The 21,895-nt window shown below is 49.5% G+C and overlaps 1 protein-coding gene across 6 annotated transcripts in view; it reads right to left on the bottom strand.

Moving 5' to 3' along the window:
• Nucleotides 1-21,895, bottom strand: part of LRP4 (LDL receptor related protein 4) — a 110,543-nt gene that overhangs the window by 11,250 nt on the left and 77,398 nt on the right. For 5 of the 6 annotated variants that reach the window (XR_004645577.1, XR_004645578.1, XM_034769515.1 and 2 more), the window contains exons 9-34: nucleotides 20,611-20,736; nucleotides 20,004-20,138; nucleotides 19,686-19,811; nucleotides 18,523-18,753; nucleotides 18,123-18,279; nucleotides 17,308-17,525; nucleotides 16,738-16,914; nucleotides 15,515-15,640; nucleotides 14,506-14,714; nucleotides 13,495-13,576; nucleotides 12,738-12,843; nucleotides 11,399-11,600; nucleotides 10,863-11,052; nucleotides 10,477-10,608; nucleotides 9,579-9,719; nucleotides 8,494-8,580; nucleotides 8,106-8,277; nucleotides 7,843-8,005; nucleotides 7,340-7,565; nucleotides 5,769-6,072; nucleotides 4,791-5,009; nucleotides 4,263-4,397; nucleotides 3,952-4,060; nucleotides 3,484-3,628; nucleotides 1,114-1,227; nucleotides 648-771 (exon numbers count right to left, since the gene is read on the bottom strand). Coding sequence is in view for 4 of the 6 variants with exons in the window: in XM_034769515.1 (XP_034625406.1) it covers nucleotides 648-771; nucleotides 1,114-1,227; nucleotides 3,484-3,628; nucleotides 3,952-4,060; nucleotides 4,263-4,397; nucleotides 4,791-5,009; nucleotides 5,769-6,072; nucleotides 7,340-7,565; nucleotides 7,843-8,005; nucleotides 8,106-8,277; nucleotides 8,494-8,580; nucleotides 9,579-9,719; nucleotides 10,477-10,608; nucleotides 10,863-11,052; nucleotides 11,399-11,600; nucleotides 12,738-12,843; nucleotides 13,495-13,576; nucleotides 14,506-14,714; nucleotides 15,515-15,640; nucleotides 16,738-16,914; nucleotides 17,308-17,525; nucleotides 18,123-18,279; nucleotides 18,523-18,753; nucleotides 19,686-19,811; nucleotides 20,004-20,138; nucleotides 20,611-20,736 (4,156 nt within the window). In the remaining 2 variants the exon portion in view is untranslated. The remainder of the gene's footprint in view (nucleotides 1-647; nucleotides 772-1,113; nucleotides 1,228-3,483; nucleotides 3,629-3,951; nucleotides 4,061-4,262; nucleotides 4,398-4,790; nucleotides 5,010-5,768; nucleotides 6,073-7,339; nucleotides 7,566-7,842; nucleotides 8,006-8,105; nucleotides 8,278-8,493; nucleotides 8,581-9,578; nucleotides 9,720-10,476; nucleotides 10,609-10,862; nucleotides 11,053-11,398; nucleotides 11,601-12,737; nucleotides 12,844-13,494; nucleotides 13,577-14,505; nucleotides 14,715-15,514; nucleotides 15,641-16,737; nucleotides 16,915-17,307; nucleotides 17,526-18,122; nucleotides 18,280-18,522; nucleotides 18,754-19,685; nucleotides 19,812-20,003; nucleotides 20,139-20,610; nucleotides 20,737-21,895) is intronic. The other variant, XM_034769516.1, reaches the window with a different exon arrangement.

Below are 21,895 nucleotides of genomic sequence, written 5' to 3'. Positions count from 1 at the left end.
GCTCATAGCCTATGAGGCTGCTTCCTCACTTTCTAGATCCTGTATTCCTCTCCCCTTCCTGCCCCCATACAGAAAAAGGGGAGGAGATAGATCAAGAAGCATCTATCTGCAGCTCATAAGGCTTCCTGACTTATTTTGCAGAAGCAGCTGCCTCCCTCTCCAACTGACCTGATATGGCAATACTGAAGTCAGGAGTTTCCTAAATTGCTTGGCTGCTTAAACTACGTCAATAGAAGCCTGGGGGATTTTGCTGGCTGTCTTGATCTATCACCTTCCCTTTCTCTGCATGGAGCGGGGAGAGGAAATATAGGATCTGGAAGGCAGGGAAACAGTCTCATGGGCTATGAGCTGCAGACAGCTGCTTCCCCATCTTTGAGATCCTATATTTAGAGCCCTGCATGAATACAAAATTTGTATCCGCATCCAATCTGCAAAAATGGTCCTCGGATATCCACAGATTTGCAGGGGTCTAGTGCGAGTCTCTGTCTTCATAGACAGGGTCTTCTGTTGCTATTTACAGGGTGCCTAGAGGTTGTATGGTCTCACTCCATCTTAGGGTGCTGTGATAGGGCGGTGGAAGGTGAAGGGGACATGCGCATCCTGCATTCAACTCTCAAGTCCAGATTGCAAGCTGCAAAGTCACTCACTTTCCTTCCGTTGCTTCCAGGGATGTGTGGGGTTTGGTCGTTGAGGAGCCTGATCTGCCAGGTGAGGTCTGGCTCCTCTCGCTCACACTGGTTGTTTCAGGAACATGGGGCACCATGCCAGGAACTAAACAATACAGACAGAAAAATAAATAGGAGCCCAGTTTTGTGAGACAGATGGAGAAGTCTGCTAGACCACAGATCATTTCCTAAATATTGAGACCAAGAATTTGTGTACAGAGCTCAGACACCCCATGCCCATCCTTTCCAGCAGGAAGCAATGTAAGAAAGATATTTGAAGCTCACAGCTGCTTGACTTACAGTATAGAACATTGTAGGGACTTTTGTAGGTTGTGGAGACCTCCCAGATACTCTGATTCTCAACAGGAGATGCTAAAGGCCAGGGTGGGAGTGCTGGCTGTGGTTCATATATGGATGCTATTACCCCAGAGAACATCTCTGAACTCACCAGTGGAGCAGGGTCGTCCATCTGGTTCATCTGGACATGCACAAACAAAGTCAGAAACCCTGGCGAAGCAGAGATGGGTGCAGCCTCCATTATTCACTCCACAGGAATTTGTACCTGAAGGAGACAACCAAGCCATTAAACCTGGAGCAGGTGATCAGGTGAGGCCTTGATGGAGTTCAGGAGCCTCACTTCTCTTTCAATCAAGATAGACTGCCCAGAAGGCCAAGGAATTTCTGTGCCACATGAACCAACCCCTCTACCCCACAGTGCTGAGAGCATGAGGAGAGAGTCAGGCATCAGTGGATTACAATAACCATGTAAAAAAGGGGCTAGAATCTTCTGGGAATCAGCAGAGAGGACCAACCAATGCAGCCAAACAGTAGATCTTAGGAATAGACTCTCTGTGTTACTACAGAAAATTCTTTCCCAGGTCTCTGACTGGAGGATCTTGCCCAAATGCTCAGGATCTAACTGATTGCCATATTTGGGGTTGAGAAGGATTGCCCAGGTCTGATTGGCAACGACCCTGGGGCCTTCCTCTGCAACATGGGGCATGGGTCACTTGCTGGTTTGACCTAGAGTAAATGGTGGATTCTCTGTAACTGAAGTCTTTCAATCAAGATTTGAGGACTTCAATAACTCAGCCAGAGGTTACGGGCATAGGGCAGGTGGGTGAGGTTCTGTGGACTGGGATGTGCAGGAGGTCAGACTATACGATCATGATGGTCCCTTCTGGCCTTAAAGTCTATGAGTCTAAACTGATTGTTTAATAATTTCTTCCAGGATATCTTCCAGGTATCAAAGTTAAGCTAACTGGTCTATAATTCCCCAAGTCCTCTGTTCCTCTTTTTAAAGACAGATACTATACTTGCCTTCTCCTGTTCTCTGGGAACTCCCCCTCCCCTCCATGAGTTCTCTTATGGTTCCCAAATTGCTTCAGCTAGTTCCTTACAGACACTAGAATGAATGTAATAAGGTCCGGCCAACTTGAATACATCTAATTTATCTAGATGTTCTTTAACCTGATCTTTCTCTATTTTGGCTTGCGGTCCTTCCCACTGGTTGTTAATATTAATTGTGTGATGCATCTGGTCATAATTAATTCTTTTAGAGAAGACTGAAGCAAAATAGGATGAAACACCTCAGCCTTTTTCCAGTTGTCTGATATTTGCTCTCCTTCACTGCTAAGTAGAGGTCTACACTTTCCTTCATCTTTCCCTTGCTCCTACCCTGTTTATAGAACCTCTTCTTATTGCCTTTTATGTCACTTGCCAGGTATAACTCTTTTTGTTCCTTAGCCTTTCTGGTGTAGTCCCTACATGCTTGTGTTGTTATTTTGTAATCATCCTTAGCAATTTGTCCATGTTTCCACTTTTTGTACGTTTCTTTTTTGATTTTCAGGTCATTAAAGAACTACTGATGGAGTCATATTGGCCTTTTGCTATTCTTCCTATCTTTCCTTCACATCGAGATAGACAATATCAAAGGAGCAACAGCAAACTCTTCGAGAAACTACCAGCTCTCCAAAACTCCTTTTTCCCTTAAAGTTTCTTCCCATTGAACTTTACCTATCAGTTCTCTGAGTTGGTTAAAGTATGTTTTTTTTTTTTAAGTCCATCATCCTTATTCAGCTGCTCTCACTCCTTCGACTCATGAAATCTACCATTTTATGATCACTTTCACCCCAGTTGCTTTCCACCTTCAGATTTGCAACCAATTCCTCCATTAGTAAGACTCAAGTCTAAACTGATTGCCCCCTGGTTACTTCCTCCACCTTCTGAAACAAGAAGTTGTCCCCAACACATTCCATGAAATTACTGGCCATTTTGTGTTACTTTTCCAACAGACATCTAGGTAGTTCAAGTCTCCCATTACTACCAGGTCTTGTGTTTTGGTATTTCTGTTATTTGTTCTGGACATGCTTCATCCTTCTCCTGATTATGGTCTGTAGTAGTCTCCTACCATGACACTGCTCCTGTTTCTCTCCCGCCCCCCGCCCCCATCTTCACCCAGAGACTTTCAACGGGCCTTCCTCTCACCTCCTTCTGGACCTCAGAACAAGAATTTATATTCTGGACGTACAATGCAATTCCTTCTCCCTTTTTTCCCTGCCTGCCCTTCCTGAATGAGGAAAGACAGGCAGCTATAAGGAAGTTCTGACATAGGTTTCCTCAGCTGAAATCTCAAAGAGGCAGAGAATGTGCCCCAACAAGACTGAGGGAAGAGTCACAGTTTATAGGGCACACAGAGAGGGGTGGGTGGAGGGTAAGGGCTCTCTGGGTAGACTCTGCACTCATTAAATATGCCAGGATACCTGCAGCCTGTTTGGCACCAACTAGCAGAGGCAGCAATTAGGATCACCCCATATACCTGTCTGCCTCTGTGGGGAGACCACAATGATATCCATTAGCCCCTCAACATTGGCCAGGACAGTCTCCTTGTTTCGGCCTGAGTATTTGTCCACTCGCTGGATAGATTTGGTTTGCCAGTCAGTCCAGTAGATCCACCTGTCCTGCTGCTCAGAGGGAAAAATCAAATGCATTAGAGCACTTGGCCACGTATATAAAAGAACTGCACAGAAGAGTATTCATGGGGCTTAGGACTCCAGACAAAGCCCCTTCCCAGCCTAACTTCCCTCTTCTCAATGTCAATCAGAAGCTTCCCCCACCTCCTCGAGCCGCTTAGCCTAGGAACAGCCCTAGGTAAATCCCAAACCAGAGAAGCACACACCAGATCCCCCACTACCCCATATATACCCAAGAAGTCTGTACTATTCCCTAGGGAGCCTGGCTGTACAGCAGTCACTGCATTCACCACTACCCGTGGGCTCCTCTTTACCTGTGTCAGGGCAAAGGGGTGCGACACCTGGCTGACCAGCACCTGGCGTAGCTTCCCGTTGAGATCAGCACTCTCGATACGGTCAAGATGCGCATCCACCCAGTAAATCCTGTACAGACAGGGAAAAGAGATGAGACCAAGCCCCATGGTTAGTCTTCCACCCATACTCACACTCCTCACTTCTGAGTCACTCAAGATGCCTCACATCAGGCAAAACACTTCAGAGGATCGAGCTAAAAAGGCTCAGGTGCACAACATATCTTACTCAGTTCTCCTGGGTATGACAGCATCACTCCCACTCTTGCACTGACCTTCTAGTATCATAGTCTAATGTCAGTCCATTGGGCCAGCCCAGGTCGGTGTTGATTAGAATTTTGCGCTCAGAGCCATCCAAGTTTGCCCGCTCAATTTTAGCGATGTGACCCCAGTCCGTCCAGAAGAGGTACCTGAACAGAGAAAAGGCAGATGCAAGAGACGGGTAAGCCCCTGGGGGATGGGGGAGGAGGCAGAGGGACAGGTTTGAGACTTTGCATTATTAAGTCCACTAAAAGCTTTACTTGTGGACTAAAACAGCTGAGTCTACATTTTTCACTAAAGTTCCAGTTTTGTTGATTTACCGCACCCCATTTTCCCAATCTTGGCCCCCATCACTCCCAGCTGGACCTAACTCTTCCCCAGTTGCTATCATCATCCCACTCCATGCACAAGCAGCCCAGTCTCCGGAAACCTGCCAGACTTAGACCACACATCCCTCCTTTCTCCCAGATCTCCCTCCCATTGAACTGGCCTTGTACAACCTGACCTCCCCCATCTTCCCCTCCACTTGGCCCTAGACCTACCCCTTCTTGGGAAAGGCAGCAATTGCTCGGGGTTCGTCCAGGCTGTTATTAATAAGCACTTTTCTGCAGCTACCATCCAGTCTGGCCACTTCAATGGTGTTGCGACCTGTATCCGTCCAGTACAGGTTCCTGGCAACCCAGTCCACTGCCAAGCCATCCGTGGTCTTCAGCCCGTGACCAATGACCGTCTCCATGCTGCTGCCGTTCAGGTCTGCCCGCCTGGGGGAATCAGTGCCAAACAGGATAAGGCATAAGAGGGCTCTTCATGATCCTTCAAGTCTCCCTGTGCCATTCTTCTCTATCAATGGGACCAACAGTCCCTACCCCCAGTTACTATGAAGGCTAAATGTGCCTCCAACAATTAGATCAGTAACACAAACTGCTCTGTGTGCTGTCGGCAAGTATCATAAGAACATAACATAAGAATATAAGAATGGCCCTACTGGATCAGACCAAAGGTCCATCTAGCCCAATATCCTGTCTTCTGACAGTGGCCAGTGCCAACTGATCCATTCCCTGTCACTCATTCCCAGTTTCTGGCAAACAGAGACTAGGGACACCATTCCTGCCCATTCTGGCTAATAGCCATTGATGGACTTATCCTCCATGAATTTATCTAGTTCTTTTTTGAACCCAGGTATGGTCTTGGCCTTCACAACATCCTCTGGCAAGGAGTTCCACAGGTTGACTGCGTTGTGTGAAGAAATACTTCCTTTTAATTTGTTTTAAACCTGCTGCCTATTAATTTCATTTGGTGACCCCTAGTTCTTCTGTTATGAGAAATAGTAAACAACACTTCCTTATCTACTTTCTCTGCTCCAGTCATGATTTCTCTGCACCATCACTACATTCTCAGCCCTTCAGGCAGGAACCACCTCCACCTACTGGAAAAGTCTAATCTATAAGAGCAGCCAACAACGCAAAAAATCTCAGCCGAGAGGCTGGGTGCCCAGCAGCCACTTACCCCTGGGCACCTACCTGATGACATCAAGGAAGACATCTGTGTAGTAAATCTTGCCGTCCACACTGTCATAGTCCAGAGAGATGACATTGTTCAGCTCTGGGACAGGGACATGCACATCAGTGTGATCATTTGTGTCCAGTGAGATGCGTCGGATAGAGCCACGGCTGGAGAAGAGCAGATAGGTCTCTGGAGAGGGGTCACAGGTCTGCTCATCGCTCTTCAGCTGGATGCCGGTGGGGCAGGCACAGGAGAAGCCAGCAGGGTGGGGCAGGCAGAGGTGGGAGCAGCCACCATTCCTTATGCTGCACTTGTTAAAGCCTTTGGGAAAAAGGGAGAGGAAAAAATCAGCCTGACTCCATGTTTCCAGAGACCTAAGCCATCTCTTTACAGGGCATGAACACACAAGTCACTGGCAACTGATTTCATTCCAAGCACATCCTTGCTAGGACTAGATTGTAGGTCACCACAAAGGGACATTTACCCAAAGATTCAACTGTGCTCTCCAGGGATCAGTGGATGTGGGGGGTCCAGTAGGGATAGTCCCCTGGCCTGTACCCCTTGATATCAGAATTTCTCAATGGAAGAAAGAGCAAACAGCTGGTTTCCATTGGCCGGCTGAGGATCATGTGATTCCAGTTTAGCTCTGCTATTTGCAATAACAGCAACAAGACCCTAGCTGGGAAGAGTGAAGGAGTGGCATAAAAAGCCACCCCTAGCCAGTCTGGCCCAGAAGTTTCCATTCTAAGTTAGACACATGCAGCAGGGGTGCTAGGTAGGCCCACGTTAAGCTAATGGCTTCTTAGTGGGTTTGCATATTTAGTTTTAACATGGGAGTAGTCAGACTTTTTTAATTAATAAATTTATATATATTTAGTGTAAGGGTGGAAAGTCCAGCAGAAGCAAGGGGGAAGGCAACAGGTATGGGACAAGGGCGGTGTCAGGGCTGGAGTAAGCATGAGGGAGTGGGGCTGGGATGCTGACCAAAAGCAGCACGTCTTGAGGAGGGAGTGGGGTTGCATACTGCACAGTGTTACGGAGGATGTTCCCGCCATGTGAGAAGAGGCCAAGAGCTGCCTGTAGGAGAAGGTAAGGAGGCACATTCCAGTGAACCAAGCCAGCAGAGTGAGGGAACAGTAAGGATGGGAAATGAACTAGAGACAGGGAATGGCTGTGCAGGCCCCAGAAGGGTAGGGTAAGGAATTTTACACTGCCAAGGAGACACTGGAGGAGGAGGAGGAGGAGGATGTGATGAAAACAGCAGTTTAGCAGCAGTAGATTTGAGTATTTGCTGTGTCTGAGAATGGGCTGGACTGAGTGACAGCCTCAATGTAAGGAGAGCAGGGGAAGCAGGCGTCAAAAATGACACCAAGACTGTGCACCTGGGTAACTGGGTGGATGATGGAAACAGTCAGTTACTGTGGGAGGGGGTCAGGGAAGGGACTGAGGTTGGAGAAGGAATTTATTTTAGGCCCTGCGTGATCTCCCAATGAAACACCAGAAGATCCCTCTCAATGATAGCTTCGAGGCCCCTCTAGTCATTAAGGCCTGATGATGCTCCTGGCTCCAAAGCAGCCTGGAAACTCACCAAGCTGCCGTGTCCTGTCAACAGCTTGAATGTCCATCAGGCCGGGCAGGTTTGCCCTCACCAGGATGACGTTGGCACCGGTGTCCTTGTCAGCCCTGTGAATGCTGCGGGTTTGCCAGTCAGTCCAGTAGATGTATGAGTCCAGTAGGGTGAGACCATAGGGATGCTGCACTGGGGATAGCAGGGTGTGGCGGTTTGCACCATTTAGGTCTGCAGCCTCAATGCGCTAGAAAAGGGGCAAGAAGAAACGCCCTGCTCAGTCCTTTCCCTTAGATAATGTCCTGAGCAAAGACAAGCATGCGTGAAGCTGGGACTGGAGTGCAAGCAAGCAACATGGCTCTGGTCCACCATCCCCAACAGCCCAAGCCCACAGGAAGCCTCAGAGTGCTTCCACACAGTCCTCTTCTCTTCTGACACCTTACCAGGGGGCTTCAGAAACAGCCTCTAGGATACCAAGGCTCCAATGTTAATCCCATAGGAATTGTTAAAGAGAAGACACCAACCTCTGTGTGCGCATCAGCCCACAACAGCTGCGATCCAGCCTTATCCACTGCCAGCCCATTGGGCCAGCCCAGGTTGTTGCTGATCAGCACCAGGCGTCCTGAGCCATCCATGCCAGAGCGCTCCAGCTTGGCATTCTCACCCCAATCTGTCCAGTACATGTATCTAGGGAAAAGGGGAAAGCCAAGAACACATCAGAGAAACAGCAAAAGAGGTTAATGCCTCCAGGCCTCCTCCCTCAAGACAGTCCCCTGCCAGCACTAACCCCATCTCGTGATACAGTGCAATTGCTCTTGGGCTGTCCAAGTTCTGCCAAACCAAAACCTTCCTCATTGATCCATCCAGGTTGCCCACTTCAATCCGATTGGTTCCTGTGTCTGTCCAATATACCTTGCGGCCAATAGCATCCACTGCCAGCCCATCTGTGGTCAGCAGACCTGAGAAAGCAGAATTGTACCAAGGTAACTTCTCATCCTTCAACACCAATCAGATAACCCAGGAGACTACCCCTGCTCATCACTCAAGTCTGGGAGCGCTCCCCCTACAATACCTACTGGACTTCCACCTCTGACCTCTCTAGAGCTGGAAACCCAAGGAATCCCCCTCCAGGCTGCCACATGAAGATATGGTGCACTCTGCAAACCATCCCTCACCTGTGGTGATGATGTCCTCATACTGTGAGCCATCCAGGGCAGCCCTGCTGATTTTCCGCATCGTGCTATCTGACCAGTAAACCTTTCCTGGTAGGAAAATAGGAAAAATTAAAAAAAAAAAATCAGCAAACTCCTTCAAATAGCCCCAGGCCTCCTTGAGATTATAGGCACCTGGATTACTCCGAAGAGCAGCAGGGTCATGCAATCCAGTGGTCTGTCAGAGTCCAGTGACACAGGACACAGAGCCACGGTAATCCAGTTAAAGGGATAGAAAAGCCACAGCTCCTCCAGTTCCAGCCTCTCCCAGAGGGAGGTGCCATAGTGAAAGGTGAGGAGCACTGCCTCTGGGGAGCTCCCGGCTGCTCTTGAAAGGGTCCCTGTACAGAATGATGCAGTTTATTATTTAAAATGTTACTGACCAATAGTGTAATCAGACCCATGTCTGGTTTTCAGGAGGGTCCCAAAGGACAAGAGTCAGACATTCTAACCCACCACACAAAATGGGGTTCAACCCAGACATATAATGCCAGATACACAGGCCAGGTCAATCCTCAAAATTTAAGTCAAACCAGTTAAATTGCTCAGGGATGTGAAAAATCTGCAGCCCTGAGCAACAGACAGAATTCTTCTGTTAACTGAGCTACTACGCCTCTCAGCAAGGTGGATTACCTATGCCGATGGGAAAACCACTCCCATCAGCTGTGCTGCTGTAGCATTTTGAGTGTACACAAGCCCCCAGTGTAAACCAACAGCCACCAGCCCAGCTCTCTTTACATTAACAAGACTTAGATAGGAGAGCAAATTATTTAAATTCAGACTATGTGAGCCTGTCTCAGTGGACCAGCTAGTTGGGGTTTTAGCCCTGCATGTCAGCCAGCTGGAGCCTGTCTTAGAATCACAACAGTGGTGAAGGAATGGAATCTATGCAGCATGCATTGGAGAAACGGGAGCCTACATCTGTCCACGTTTATGATACTGAGTGAACCACTGGCAGTGCCTTCCCTCAGAAAGACACCGCCAATTGAGAGCTGCAGCCCTGCAATAATCAGTGTTGAATGTGGTTAGATATACAAGGCAGTTCAGACCTTCCTGGGGATCCACTCCAATGGCAATGGTGTTTTTCATAGTGACATTGACTGAGACAACGACGTCTGCAAAATACGGGATATCCAAGGAGACCATGCGGATGTCCGTCCTTCTGGCAAAGATCAGGAAGCTGGTCATCCCTGCAGAAAGTTGAGGATAGACCAACAGTGTCAGTGAAGGGCAGGGAGAAGGTCAAGCCAACTGTCCCTGGGGCACCATCTGCTGAATCATATCGTTGAGCCACCCAAGAGACAACTTCAGCCTTTAGGGAGAAGGGAAGATCTTAGATCTGAAATACCACAAGCAGAAAGACTCTTCCACTCCACTGAATAACACAGAACAGTTCTCTAGTTACCTGTGGGGTGGGAAGGGAAAGCCCTAATAGAAGTGTTAAGTGTGCGGGAATGGAAATCAGTTTTCCTACTGAGGTGAACAAGATGGGACCCATACAGAGTTATTGCTTCAAAGGCCTGAAGCCAAGACTCTTCATGGTACTGAAAGGGAAGGTGGCTGTGAGGGGAGGGGTAGGCTTTATTCAGCCGTACTATAGAGTACAGCACCGTTCCAGGAAGGGACTGAGCCCACTTCAAACTCAAGATAGATCTATCGGAGAGACTGACATACAGATGAACCATATGGCATCACGTTAGTGAAGTTTTCCTTTTGGACAATTTAATCTCCGCACACCCCTCCCAGGGCACCCCAAGCCAACCCACAGACTTTTACCACCAGTCCTGAGGGCACAAGCACTACATGGGCTTCTCAAGGGGCCGAGGATGGTGAAGTCACACCCAAGTCCCCTGAGGAGTGGATTCCAGTAACTTGTGCCAAGGGGCCAGGAGTGGGATGTGGGGCCTGAGATCCAACTGCAGTAAGAACCCTACAGAGGAAACTTACCAGATGAGCAGGTCTTGCCATCAGCTTGGAGGTTGATACCAGTGGGGCAGGTACAGCTATAACCTTTAGGGAGAGGAGCCAGGAGGCACAGGTGGCTGCAGCCACCATTATTAACTCCACATGCTGTGCGTACTGAAGGGGGGGAAAAGGAGAAAACCATCAGGCACAGGCACACACCCAAGAGCTCAGCATTAGGTTCGTGGAGGGACGGTCACTATCAAAGTGGGCAACAGCTATAGAAATGCAGGCTGGGGGTATGGGAGCACACTCTCTTTAAGAGGCCAATAGGGATTTATTACACACACTCACTCCCTCACCAGATGTGCAGGGCAGCAGGAGCCTGGGTGAGTTCAGAGCTCCCCATGGGGGTGAGGCTGACTCTGTACCTGTAGGTCTGTGCCGGTGGAAAACATGGATGTCCATGAGGTTCTCCAAGTTATCCTGCAGTGTTTCACGAGCCTGCCCCGTCCTTCTGTCTGCACTCTGGATGCTCTTGGCTTGCCAGTCTGTCCAGTAGATCCGCTCACCATAAAGAGTAAGGCCAAATGGGTGGGGCAGATTGCTTCCAATCAGCACCTGTCAGCCCCCAAAACAAAAGTCCTCAGGAAATCACATGGTGATGCTTCCACCCACACCTCCAATCATTCCCTAGAATGGATGGGGCTTGGAGAACAACAAAGGTGATATGTAAATGGCCTGGTAGCATCAAGGTGGGGAAAGGTTGGTGTGGGAGAGGTGGCTGCCCACATACTTTGCACTCATAAAGGGGGCTCTTTTCTCTCTGTACAAGTAGCTGACAATGTCTTGATTTGGGAACTTTACTTCCATTTGACCCATGCCATTCTTTCCTGCCAGCACTTTGTCCTCTAGGATAGGCACTCAGCATCCCAGCCTCCCCTTCCCTCTGGCCTGGTTCTCTTACCTTCCTCTCACTGCCATCCAGGTTGGCATACTCAATGGTCTTCATGCCAGCATCCGCCCAATACAGGCGCTGAGACTCGTAGTCAATGGCCAGCCCGTTGGGCCAAGTCAGATTGGAGGAGATGATCACCAGGCGGCTGGAGGCATCCATACCAGCACGCTCAATCTTCGGGCTGACTCCCCAATCAGTCCAGTACATGAACCTGAACACAGGGCCCAAAGGGAAGTGAGCACCTGCACTCCTACTCCTGCTCCCACAGCTGCTCACCATTAGCCAGAAAAGTCAAGTGTCTTGGTGCCTTCAGCAGCCAGAAGGAAACAGTGTCAGGCTAACATGATCTGTACTTCCATCTCTAGGGCCCTGCCATCTTTTTATACACATTGTCCTGGTCAAGAATTCATAGCCCCTCCTCTGCCAAGAACCTGGCAAGGAGGAGAGAGATAGTAAGATTGAAAGAGGATGCAGAAGCAAGTTGCCCTATTGTTGCCTTAAGAAGATATTTCTTAACGGTCTTCAAATCCCTGCAATCATGAGATGGAAGCAGAACTGCTCTGCATCAGCCTCCCAGTAAACACCAAAGAAGAGAATGGTGCAGATTTATTCCAGCCTTCCAGCACTTGGGAAGCAAGAGCTGCTGGGCTTGTGCCCAGCCACCCAACCTAGTCTGATGCTTGGCTCTGCAAGGTCCTGTGGCTCAAAAGCAGAAGCTTTTATTACAATTCACTTCCTACAAACCTGATATTTTGAGATTTTCTTTCTGTGGGAGAATGAAATCTGGGAGACACACTCACTGGATATGATATTCCTGGGCCCATGGATTCTGCAGCTCACTTGGGACCAAAAATGTTTGCACTAATTTAGCTGGTGATATGCCACTGTAATTCACTTCTGTCTTCAGATTAACCTAATGGCCAAGCAGATAGCAGGGCCCTCACAAGAACTCAGCATCAACATGGAATGAAGAACACACTATATAAATAAATAAAAGCCCTCATTCTCTTCTCAAACTTATTTTACACTAGTGTAATTATATGGACTTCAGTGAGTTACTCCTGATTTACACTGTGTGAGTGGGATGAGGCCCAAAATAACAGCTATCACTCTGAGCTGCTTGTTCTAGAAGTGCCTGCTGCTTGTCTTGTCAATGCCACCAGCATCCACAAGTCAGGCTCTTCTTTTCAGACCTTGGTAGACCTGTTATGGAGGCCTTTCTAGGTGTGGGTCTCTCTAAAGCCCCAAGGTGTCCGATATAAGGGCAATGGCACAATTAATCAAAACCAAACAATTCAGAGAGACAGAATTTATTGCCATGTAATCCCAAGAGGAAAGAAGTTCTCACCCTCCAACAGGATCCACCACAATATCTCGTGGTCTATCTAGGTTCTCCCAGATCAGTACAGTCCTCATGGTCCCATCTGTGTTGGAGACCTCTATCCGGTCTGTTCCTACAGAGATCAGGAGAGCGGGGGTGACAGAGAAGGAGAGAAAAATCAAAGACCTCTGGAACCTCAGGAGACAGAAGAAACCAACATTGATACAGTGATTCAGTTTCCCTGCCTGCTATCCTCTCACCTGACCTGAGAGGCCTGAAGTGAGTGCGGAACAGACTTACTCAGCAGAGAACTCTCACGTTCAACTTCCCAACCCCAGCAACTGCTGAAACCCAGTGCAGCTGGGAGGAAGTGCTCTACCAGACCATCACAGGCATCTGGCTAGGCCCCAGAGGATGTCTCGGGGGATACCTTCCTGACATACCTCAGAACTCTAATTCTCTGGCAGAAATATCCTCCAGATTCTAACCATTCTGTCCTGAGGTACATGGTTGGAAAACTCAAGTGAGAGCCCTCTGCAGCGGGCAGCTGTTGTCCTCGGACATACACATTCCTGCAGACATCAGGAATGGGGTTAGAGCCCCAGTAGAAGTAACACAGGAAGCCAAGTTGGTTCCTGCTTCATCAGAAAGATGGGGAAGGAGAACCCATGTTTGCCAAATGGAGAAAGACAACATTGAAACAGATCAGGCTGCCAAGCTAATACTGAGTTTTTATGAACAGGGAAGAAGATTACACCCTGTAGAGAGCATATGACCCCTGTACCTGCATCAGTCCAATACAGCTTGTTGGTGACCCAATCGATAGCCAGTCCAGCTGGGCTTTCCAAGCTGGTATCCACCACAACCTGAGCAAGAACCAAAACAAAGGTCAGCAAACAAGAAACTCCCTTGAGAAAAGTCCTCGAGCCTGGCTCTCCGCCTGTCCACTGCCAGCAACACAAACAACTCAGGCTAGCAAAATCCAAGCAGGAAAAATCCACATGAGAAAAAGTGTTGAGGACTTCAGAATTCAAACATGTCAGTTAAAGAATGGCTTTTGGACACCCCCATTTTCTACCTTTATTTCATTCCCCAACCGTCAAACTCTTGAGCTCTGTCAATGGCAGCCTGAGCATGAGCCAAAGGGGATGCCCAGAAAGTAACTCACGGGAAAGCACAGTCCCTGCCACGCTCTCAGTTCCTGCTGAGCCAGGGAAAATGGGATTTAGAACCTTGTTCGTTTGTGTTTTATTGAGACTCTGCCTGTGAAAAATCGAAGCCGTAGCTGGATATTTACAAATCAATGTTCTCTCTTGCCCTAACTGCAGGGAGTCCCAGACAAGGAGGTACACACACAGGACACACAAGGGTCTAAGAGCTCACCTTGGATCACCAGTGATTAACACAAGCCAAAACTAATGTGGGCATGGACAGGACCAGGGTAGCATACCCCCAGAAGGCTGATACAGCCCCAATGGTTCATACAGAAACCTCAAGCCAGATTCACAACACAGAAGGCTGTCAAGTAACAGAGGGGTAGCCGTGTTAGTCTGAATCTGTAAAAAGCAACAGAGGGTCCTGTGGCACCTTTGAGACTAACAGAAGTATTGGGAGCATAAGCTTTCGTGGGTAAGAACCTCACTTCTTCAGATGCAAAACTTGCCCACGAAAGCTTATGCTCCCAATACTTCTGTTAGTCTTAAAGGTGCCACAGGACCCTCTGTTGCTAACACAGAAGGCTGAGATCTCCAGAAGCTGCTTGGCCTGGTAACCTCACATCTACAGAATATTGTACCTTCTGGCCTGATCCATCCCATTTTGCTCTGCTAATGGAGTCGGTGCTGACATCTGTCCAGTAGACATAGTCATCCTTGGAGTCCCAGTCCAGAGCCACAGCACTGCGCACATCAGCCAGAGGGATGACGTCATCTGACAGGTCTTCTGTGTCGAAGCTAATCCGACGGATGTCCATCCTTCGGGCAAAAAGCAGGAACTTGTCAAGACCTGATCAAAGGTCGAAAGGTCTTCTTTTAATTTCTCTAAGTTCAACAACATAGTGACAAACACAGACAATTCTCCTGTTACATCGGAGCTCCACTGCATACACACCACTCAATGCTGAGTCACAGGCCAGGCCCTCACTGCTGGGAATGGGGGGTGGGGGGGGAGAGGTGGGGAGGAGGAGGAGAATATAGTAATGGGAATCTGTTTCCTGGGGGTGGGAGAGATCACACTGCATGGAACAAACCCATCAGATCTGGAACCTACATGGAACACAGATCTGACCTACAGCAGGTAGCTTTGCCATCATCTGTGATTCTAGGAAACAAGGGGGCTAATTCTCCTGTAATTGAGAACACTGTAAATCAGGAGTAACTCCCCTGCAGTCCTTGGAATTAAGCTATTCATTGCTCACAAAGGCCAAAGGGTGCAGTTCATGTGGGAGTTTCCAGGTGACACACCCATTCAGCTGTGGACACACACTGTGGCATAAGCACTACCTCAGCTGTAAGCAGGCTGGAATGGATATACAAAGCAAACATACATCTTGCACCAATCTGGTGCTCAGTAGGGGGGTGCAAAAGGATGACATGAGCTTACAGTAGACCTCTTATGTTACCCTACCCTCCTCTAAAGGCTTTTTCTGCTGCACCCCTCTCACCCCGTGCCTGGAAGTGACACAGCTGCTGCTTATGCAGATTTCTGACCTACTTCTACACATGGGACGTGGGGCTGCGTGAGCACATCTGAGACTGGGAGCATTTGGGACTGTGACATGCAGGCTCCGATCCCACCCCACTTACTCTGAGCGCAGGTGTGGCTGCTGGTCTTGCGGAAGCCTGTGGGGCAGGCACAGGTGTAATCCTTGCTGTTTGGCAAGCACAGGTGAGTGCAGCCCCCATTGTTGGCCCCACAGCGGTTTTTCCCTGCTCAAATAGCCAAAAACAAAAACAACCACGCATAAGGCAACCAGTAAAGAGAGCAAGAGACATAGCAGGGGTGAGGGCAGGTGGGAAGGGCAGAGAGGGACACGTAGGCGCACACGCAAGAGCTGGGAAATGTTCTACTTTGGGGTAGCTATTTGGACCTCCTGCCCCTTCACGTAGACTAGCCCCGCAGGGACATGGGCACAAACGGCTTGTCTACATAGGAAAATTATTCTGGAATAGGGTAGGGAGTGAATTTAGAGTGGTGTAACTATTTCAGAATAACTTGTGTGTAGACAAGCCCCAAACTAGTGGTCCCCAAACTTTTTTGGTCGCATTCTCCCCTTTCCTGGTACACATCCCCCCGCCAGGAGCTGCAGTTGGAGCTGGGAGCCATAGTCAGGGCTGGGATCCATGGTTGGGAGCAGGGCCAGTGCTGCAGCTGAGGTCGCGGCCGGGAACAGGGGTGTGGTTGAGGCTGGGAGCCAGGGGCCACGGTCGGGAGCAGAGCTGTGGCTGGGAGCAAGGCCGCAGTCGGAGCTGCAACTGGGGCCAGGAGCGGGGCTGCGGTCAGAGCTGCGCTGTGGCCAAGAGTGGAACTGTGGTCAGGAGCCAGTGGCTGGGGGTGGTGCCAGAGTGGAGCTGGGAGCAGGGCGGGGCTGGCCCAGGCCCCACTGCACCCCTCCGAACATTCCTCCGCACTCCCTTAGGGGGGTACACTGTTTAGGGATCACTGCCCTAAACATTCACGATCAGAAAGCAACTGTCCCCCTGTGCCAGCGGGGGGGGGGGCGGCGAGAGGGGGCGGCGAGGGGTAGAAGGGGCGGCTGTGGTACACCCATCCAACAACTGGAGAAAGAGCCTTGAAATAACATCAAGCCAAAAGTTGCTGGATGGAGAAATTAGTACTGGACTCTGGTAGCAGAGGTAAGCTTGGGGTCGTGCATGGGCCTCACGGGGGAGATAGTGAGTAGTGGATAGAACAGTATCCCTGAGTCCCAGGCCTGGACTCTCCCTGCCATAGAAGCTGGGCAGTGACAGGTCCCCAGCTGGTTCGCTTTCCCTCTGCAGATGTGTCTCCCTGCCCCCTCTGCAGTTACCTGCTGGCTGGCGCTGAGGGTGCAGTGTGTGGATATCCATGGGGAAGTGGAGCTTGTTGCGGATGATCTCCTGGTTCTTGCCGGTGAATTTGTTGGCACTATTGATGCTCTTGGTGTGCCAGTCCGTCCAGTACAGGCTATCCTCAAACACTGTGATAGCAAAGGGGTGTGGGAGGCCTGCAGCAAGAGTCCAGCACAGACATACAGGTTAATTCAGACCTCAGGAAAGCCAGACTAGTAGAAAAGCAGAGGAAAGCCCCTGAGCCTGTCCCTCTGGGGCGTTCCTGCACACCCAGGGGTCTCTGACCCTAACAGACTCAGCAGAGCCAAATCCAGCATTCACCAAAAAGAACTTTGCTTCTCTTCAAGGGCTGGGAGGAGAGGGGCAGAGCCTGTCCCCAAGGGATGGGAGAAGTATGGCAGACTCACTCCATGGTGGTGTTTGGGGAGTTGGGGGAATGGAAAGTAAATGTAGCAGCCCTCATACAGGTTGCTCCAAAGCTCACTCTGTACTGCTATATCTTTCCTGATGCAGTATAGCTCTCCCCACAGCTGAAGCCAAGTTCTCACCTTGGCTGATAACAGCCTTCCTGTTCTGCCCATCCAAGTCAGCCCTCTCAATGACATGGTGCTTGGCGTCCACCCAGTACATCCGGTGCCCAGCATAGTCAATGGTCAGCCCGTTGGGCCAGAAGAGGTGCGTATCAGCAATGATGCGTCGATTGGAGCCATCCATGCTGGAGTATTCAATGCGAGGTGTGTTGCCCCAATCTGTCCAGTAGATGGTGCTAGAGGAGGGAAGGAGAGGCCTGAAGGCTAGGAAATTGAGGCCCTAAGAATGGCACCAGGCATCACTTCACAGCAAGGGAGAGAACAAGCTGGCTTTGTAACCTCAAGCCATGGGACTGGGTCTCAGTCACAGGGGAAGCGAGAGCAGCCCCAGCCTGCCATGCAACACTCTTTGGATTCAATTTGCAGTGACCCAAGGAAAGGGCAAGCATTTCCCTGGATGCATCCTGGCCTGGAACCTCCTGCTTCGTAAGGCTCCCTAACCCTGTGATCAAAAGCAATACTGTGTGCACAGAGGAGGCCCTGGGCCAGGAAACAAGGAGAAGTCTAGATCAAGGATAGGGCCCTCACTGCTCAGTCCCATGTATTTGGAACAGTACTTAATTTGTAAAGAAAGAGGTGCCGGGGCTCAACCAATTAGGTGCCAGGACTCAAGCAATTTTTTTACTCTCATAACTGACTCGACAAGCCCAGAGATGTCAGGGCTATGAACTTCCAAGCCTAGAGGTGTCGGTGTCAGCCCTGGCACAAATTAAGCACTAATTTGGAGGGTTCCCCCAATAGAGGAGTTAGTGGAGCCCCATGCCCCCACTCACCCCTCCATGGGGTGGAGCGCAATTGCTCGTGGTTTCTCCAGGTTCTCCCACAGAAGCACCTTTCTGTGCGTGCCATCCAGATTCGCCACTTCAATCCGAGACGTCCCGGAGTCTGTCCAGTACAGCTTGTCATGGATCCAGTCAATGGCAAGTCCACCTAGCCAAGGGGAAGAATTAATCACAGACCAAAACCAAGAAGGGCAGATTATGCTGCTAGGAACAATTCCTCTTCTCCTTCAATCCCTCAGGCCAAGCCTCAAACTCCAGTACCCTCCACCATCCCCATTCAAGGAGAGCCATACACAGGGGACACATCCCAGCTGTCTCTCTCTTCCTCCACTCCCACATTGTGTGGTCTGGTCAACTTCCCATGCCTTTGCCCTGATTGCTGGCCACACACCTGGGCTCTCCAGCCCTGTGGACACCACCTCCTCTACGTTGCTGCCATTGAGGTTGGCCCTCATGATGCGGTCCAGTGTAACATCAGACCAGAACACTAGCTCCTTGCTGTGGTGGAAATCAAGGGCAATGGCATTCTCCAGGTTGTTCAGGAGCAAGGTGTACTCCGAGCGGTGAGGCAGCACCTGCCGGATGTCAATCCGATTGGCAAAGAGCAGCACTGGCTCTGGCCCTGAGGGACACACAGAAGAGAGCATGAGGAGAACCTGACTGGTCACTCCCTGAGCCAACTGATGGGTGTAAAGGACTGGGAAGAGGAGACAAGGTGGGTGTTCCCACTAATGACACTGGGATGGGCAACTTTGAAGCACTTTGCAAATGCTCACCAAGAGCTGATCAACCCTATCCCCTGCCTGAGCGTCTCACATCAGCCCCATCAGCCATTCCCGCAGACACAAGCACCTGCCATCACAAGCATATGGTGTACTCCGCCCTCCCCCTCTACAACACAGCTTACAGTCTGAAAGGACAGGTGAGACAACAGTTACAGTCAGTCCTAGACAGCCAGAGCAAGCTTAGCAGATAGGGGCTGCCTTTTTTGTTTCTTTTTTTTGGTTTTGTCTTGTGAGTAGGTGTACAACAGCACTTGCTGAGCTATGCTACATTAGGGGAGCTAAGGAACCAAGGGTGAAAACAATGTGTGTCTTTAAAAGCACACAGTGTCCATACTCAGAGAATGAAATATGCAAACATAAAGCAGAGTCTTGCCAATACAGAATCAGTGATCATGAGTCTGTTTCTATTTCTGGTTACAAAGCATAGTCCAAACCCATAGAGGAGCGACTGTGCAACCAGCATGACAGAGAAATTCTTTCTGCTGCAGGGTCTGGGACACAAGAGAGCAGAAGGAGAGGAGCTGGGCTTGACTCTAGCAGAGAGAGTGTTGTGGCACTACACAGCTACCAACCACTGGGCAGTAAACCCGGAGGGTGAATCTCTGTCCTAGGCAGATCATACCATCTCTGACACAGACTTGAGAGCCCCACCTCTCTTACATATTGGTAGGACTTATCCACCTAGCCACGTAAACAAAGAATTACTGAACTGAGTTACCAGAGTGTGCACACGCATGCACACACTCTAGAGCTGATAGTTCCTTCTTACCCAGAGCTTTGCAGCTGCGCTTGTCCGGGCGAAGCTCATAGCCTTGTTCACACCAGCACTGGAAGCCACCCTCACTGTTGGTGCAGCCCTGGCTGCAGTAACCCTCCTCAGCACATTCATTCACATCTACAAAAGGGCAAGGGAACAAAGTTACAATTAGGTCACCAAGATCCCACCCCTACCAGGAGCTGTCCACATCTCCCTGCTGCTCTGTCTCTATGTCCGTATTCCAACTTCCATCCCTGTCATAGACCTCCAGCTGCAAGTACCTTACTGCTACAGTGAGGAGAGATGGAATGACTGACCCTGCCTGCTCACCTTGACATGATCGGCCATCCTCCAGCAGCCTGTAACCTGTGTGGCAGGTGCACTGCACCGTCCCTCGCACCATCTGGCACTTCTGGGCACAGCCCCCATTGTTGAGATTGCAGTTCTCCTCACCTGTCCGTGGACCTGTAGGGGCAGCAACATGTAAAGAGGACAGAGATGAGTCAAGGCAGCTGCTATTATGCTCAGCTCTTAGACAGCAGCAGGCTTGTGGAAAAGGCTAACCCTGAAGGGAGGAGACATATCCTGCAGAAGGCTGCATCCCCTTAGGTGGCAGCAACATTCCACTCAGACAAAGGGTAACAATTCCTCCCAAGATCTGTGCATTGGCAGATGGAGCAGGAACCTTTGGGATTCACTCTCTGAAAAAACATTCAGCTGTAGACAGCACAGGATTGATCTTCCAATTGCTCCCCTCACTCCCTCTTCTAAGCCTGCACATCAATCACCCCAGGAACCATTGCTGGGGTCTCTTCCTCATAACTCCTATTAAGATCACTAGGATCGCTTTCCCTAGGCACACGGCTCTCAATATCACGGGGGTTGACCCCCACCTTACCCAGCTCAACCATGAGGTGCTGGGAATGGGGAGACTTACGGCAGTTTTGGTGGGGACTCTCGTCGCTGCCATCTCCACAGTCGTTCACACCGTTGCACAGCTTCCTCTGGCCAATACAGCGCCCGTTCCCACAAAGGAACTGGTCAGGGGCACACTGGGGACTCCCTGTGGGGGCAGAAGGGAAGTCACATACCCAGAACTAGGATTCAAACAAGATCAGCTCAGCAGAGGTTTGCTGCACAGGACAGCAAGTCCCACGGCAGAAAGAAGAAAAGAGGAGTGCATAGTCCCCTTACCCCTTGGCTGTGCTACATTACTGCATCTCCATCACATTCATTACAGTCTTCTCTTTTGGAATTAGATTGAACTTATTGTTTTATGTTTCTGTGGATCTTGGGAAAGCAGCTTAGGTTCACTTTACACTCCCCACTACTGCCCTCCTCCCTTGTGTTGCTTCAGAGGACCTCAGATTCCCCTCCAGACTGTGCCAAGTATTACTCTATGAAGAAGTCCAGATATTTTATTTCTCTCAGATTGAGTGCAAGATCACAGTTTAATTCCTGTTAATGCCAGATTCCACAAGCGTCCTGGGCCCCTTCTCAACATGTGTCCGAAGAGCTAGCCTGCACGCTTTCCTCCCACTTTAATCATGTGAGATGTCACCCTAATGCAATCTTACGTTTGTCAAAAACAGAGTTTTACCCTGTTCTATATGGAAAGCTCTTTGATGGATTTGGACTAGGGTTTACACAAAGCCTTGAAAAGTCATCTGTGGAAAGAGGATTTCACAAGTGAGCCACACACTTCAGTTTCTGCTGATGGCAGGGAGACGCTGTGCAGTTTTATCCAGGACCTTCCTTTCTCCTTTTATTATCTGAAATTAATTTTTACTATAAAAGAGCACTATATAAAATGGGATCATCTTAATCATCAGAGTCAGATCTGATGAGCCAAGTTACTAAAATATGTTGTGACTGCTATTTACTCCAGTTAGCCTTGCAGAACCAACCCAGCTCAGAGGGAGGGAGCTGGAACCAATTCCTTCTTGTAAATCATCAGCATAATTGGTTATGGTAACACCTGTGCAAAACCGTGAAAGGCAATGGGGCTCCACAGATGTACTGATGAAATAATTTGGCCTCCAGAAGCTTTATTACAAATGATGTATGAGAAGAAAAAAAATCAAGAGACTATGGTGATGGGCACCAATACAAGACCCAGATAGAGACACAAACCTGGAATCCAACAATATATTTACAGAGTCGCTTTTCAGAGCAGAGCCACAGTTTAAATGAGCCATTTTGACATCTGAAACTTGTTCATT

Source organism: Trachemys scripta, chromosome 4 (assembly GCF_013100865.1).
Source record: "Trachemys scripta elegans isolate TJP31775 chromosome 4, CAS_Tse_1.0, whole genome shotgun sequence".
NCBI lineage: Eukaryota > Metazoa > Chordata > Testudines > Emydidae > Trachemys > Trachemys scripta.
This window is presented reverse-complemented; position numbering and strand designations above follow the sequence as displayed.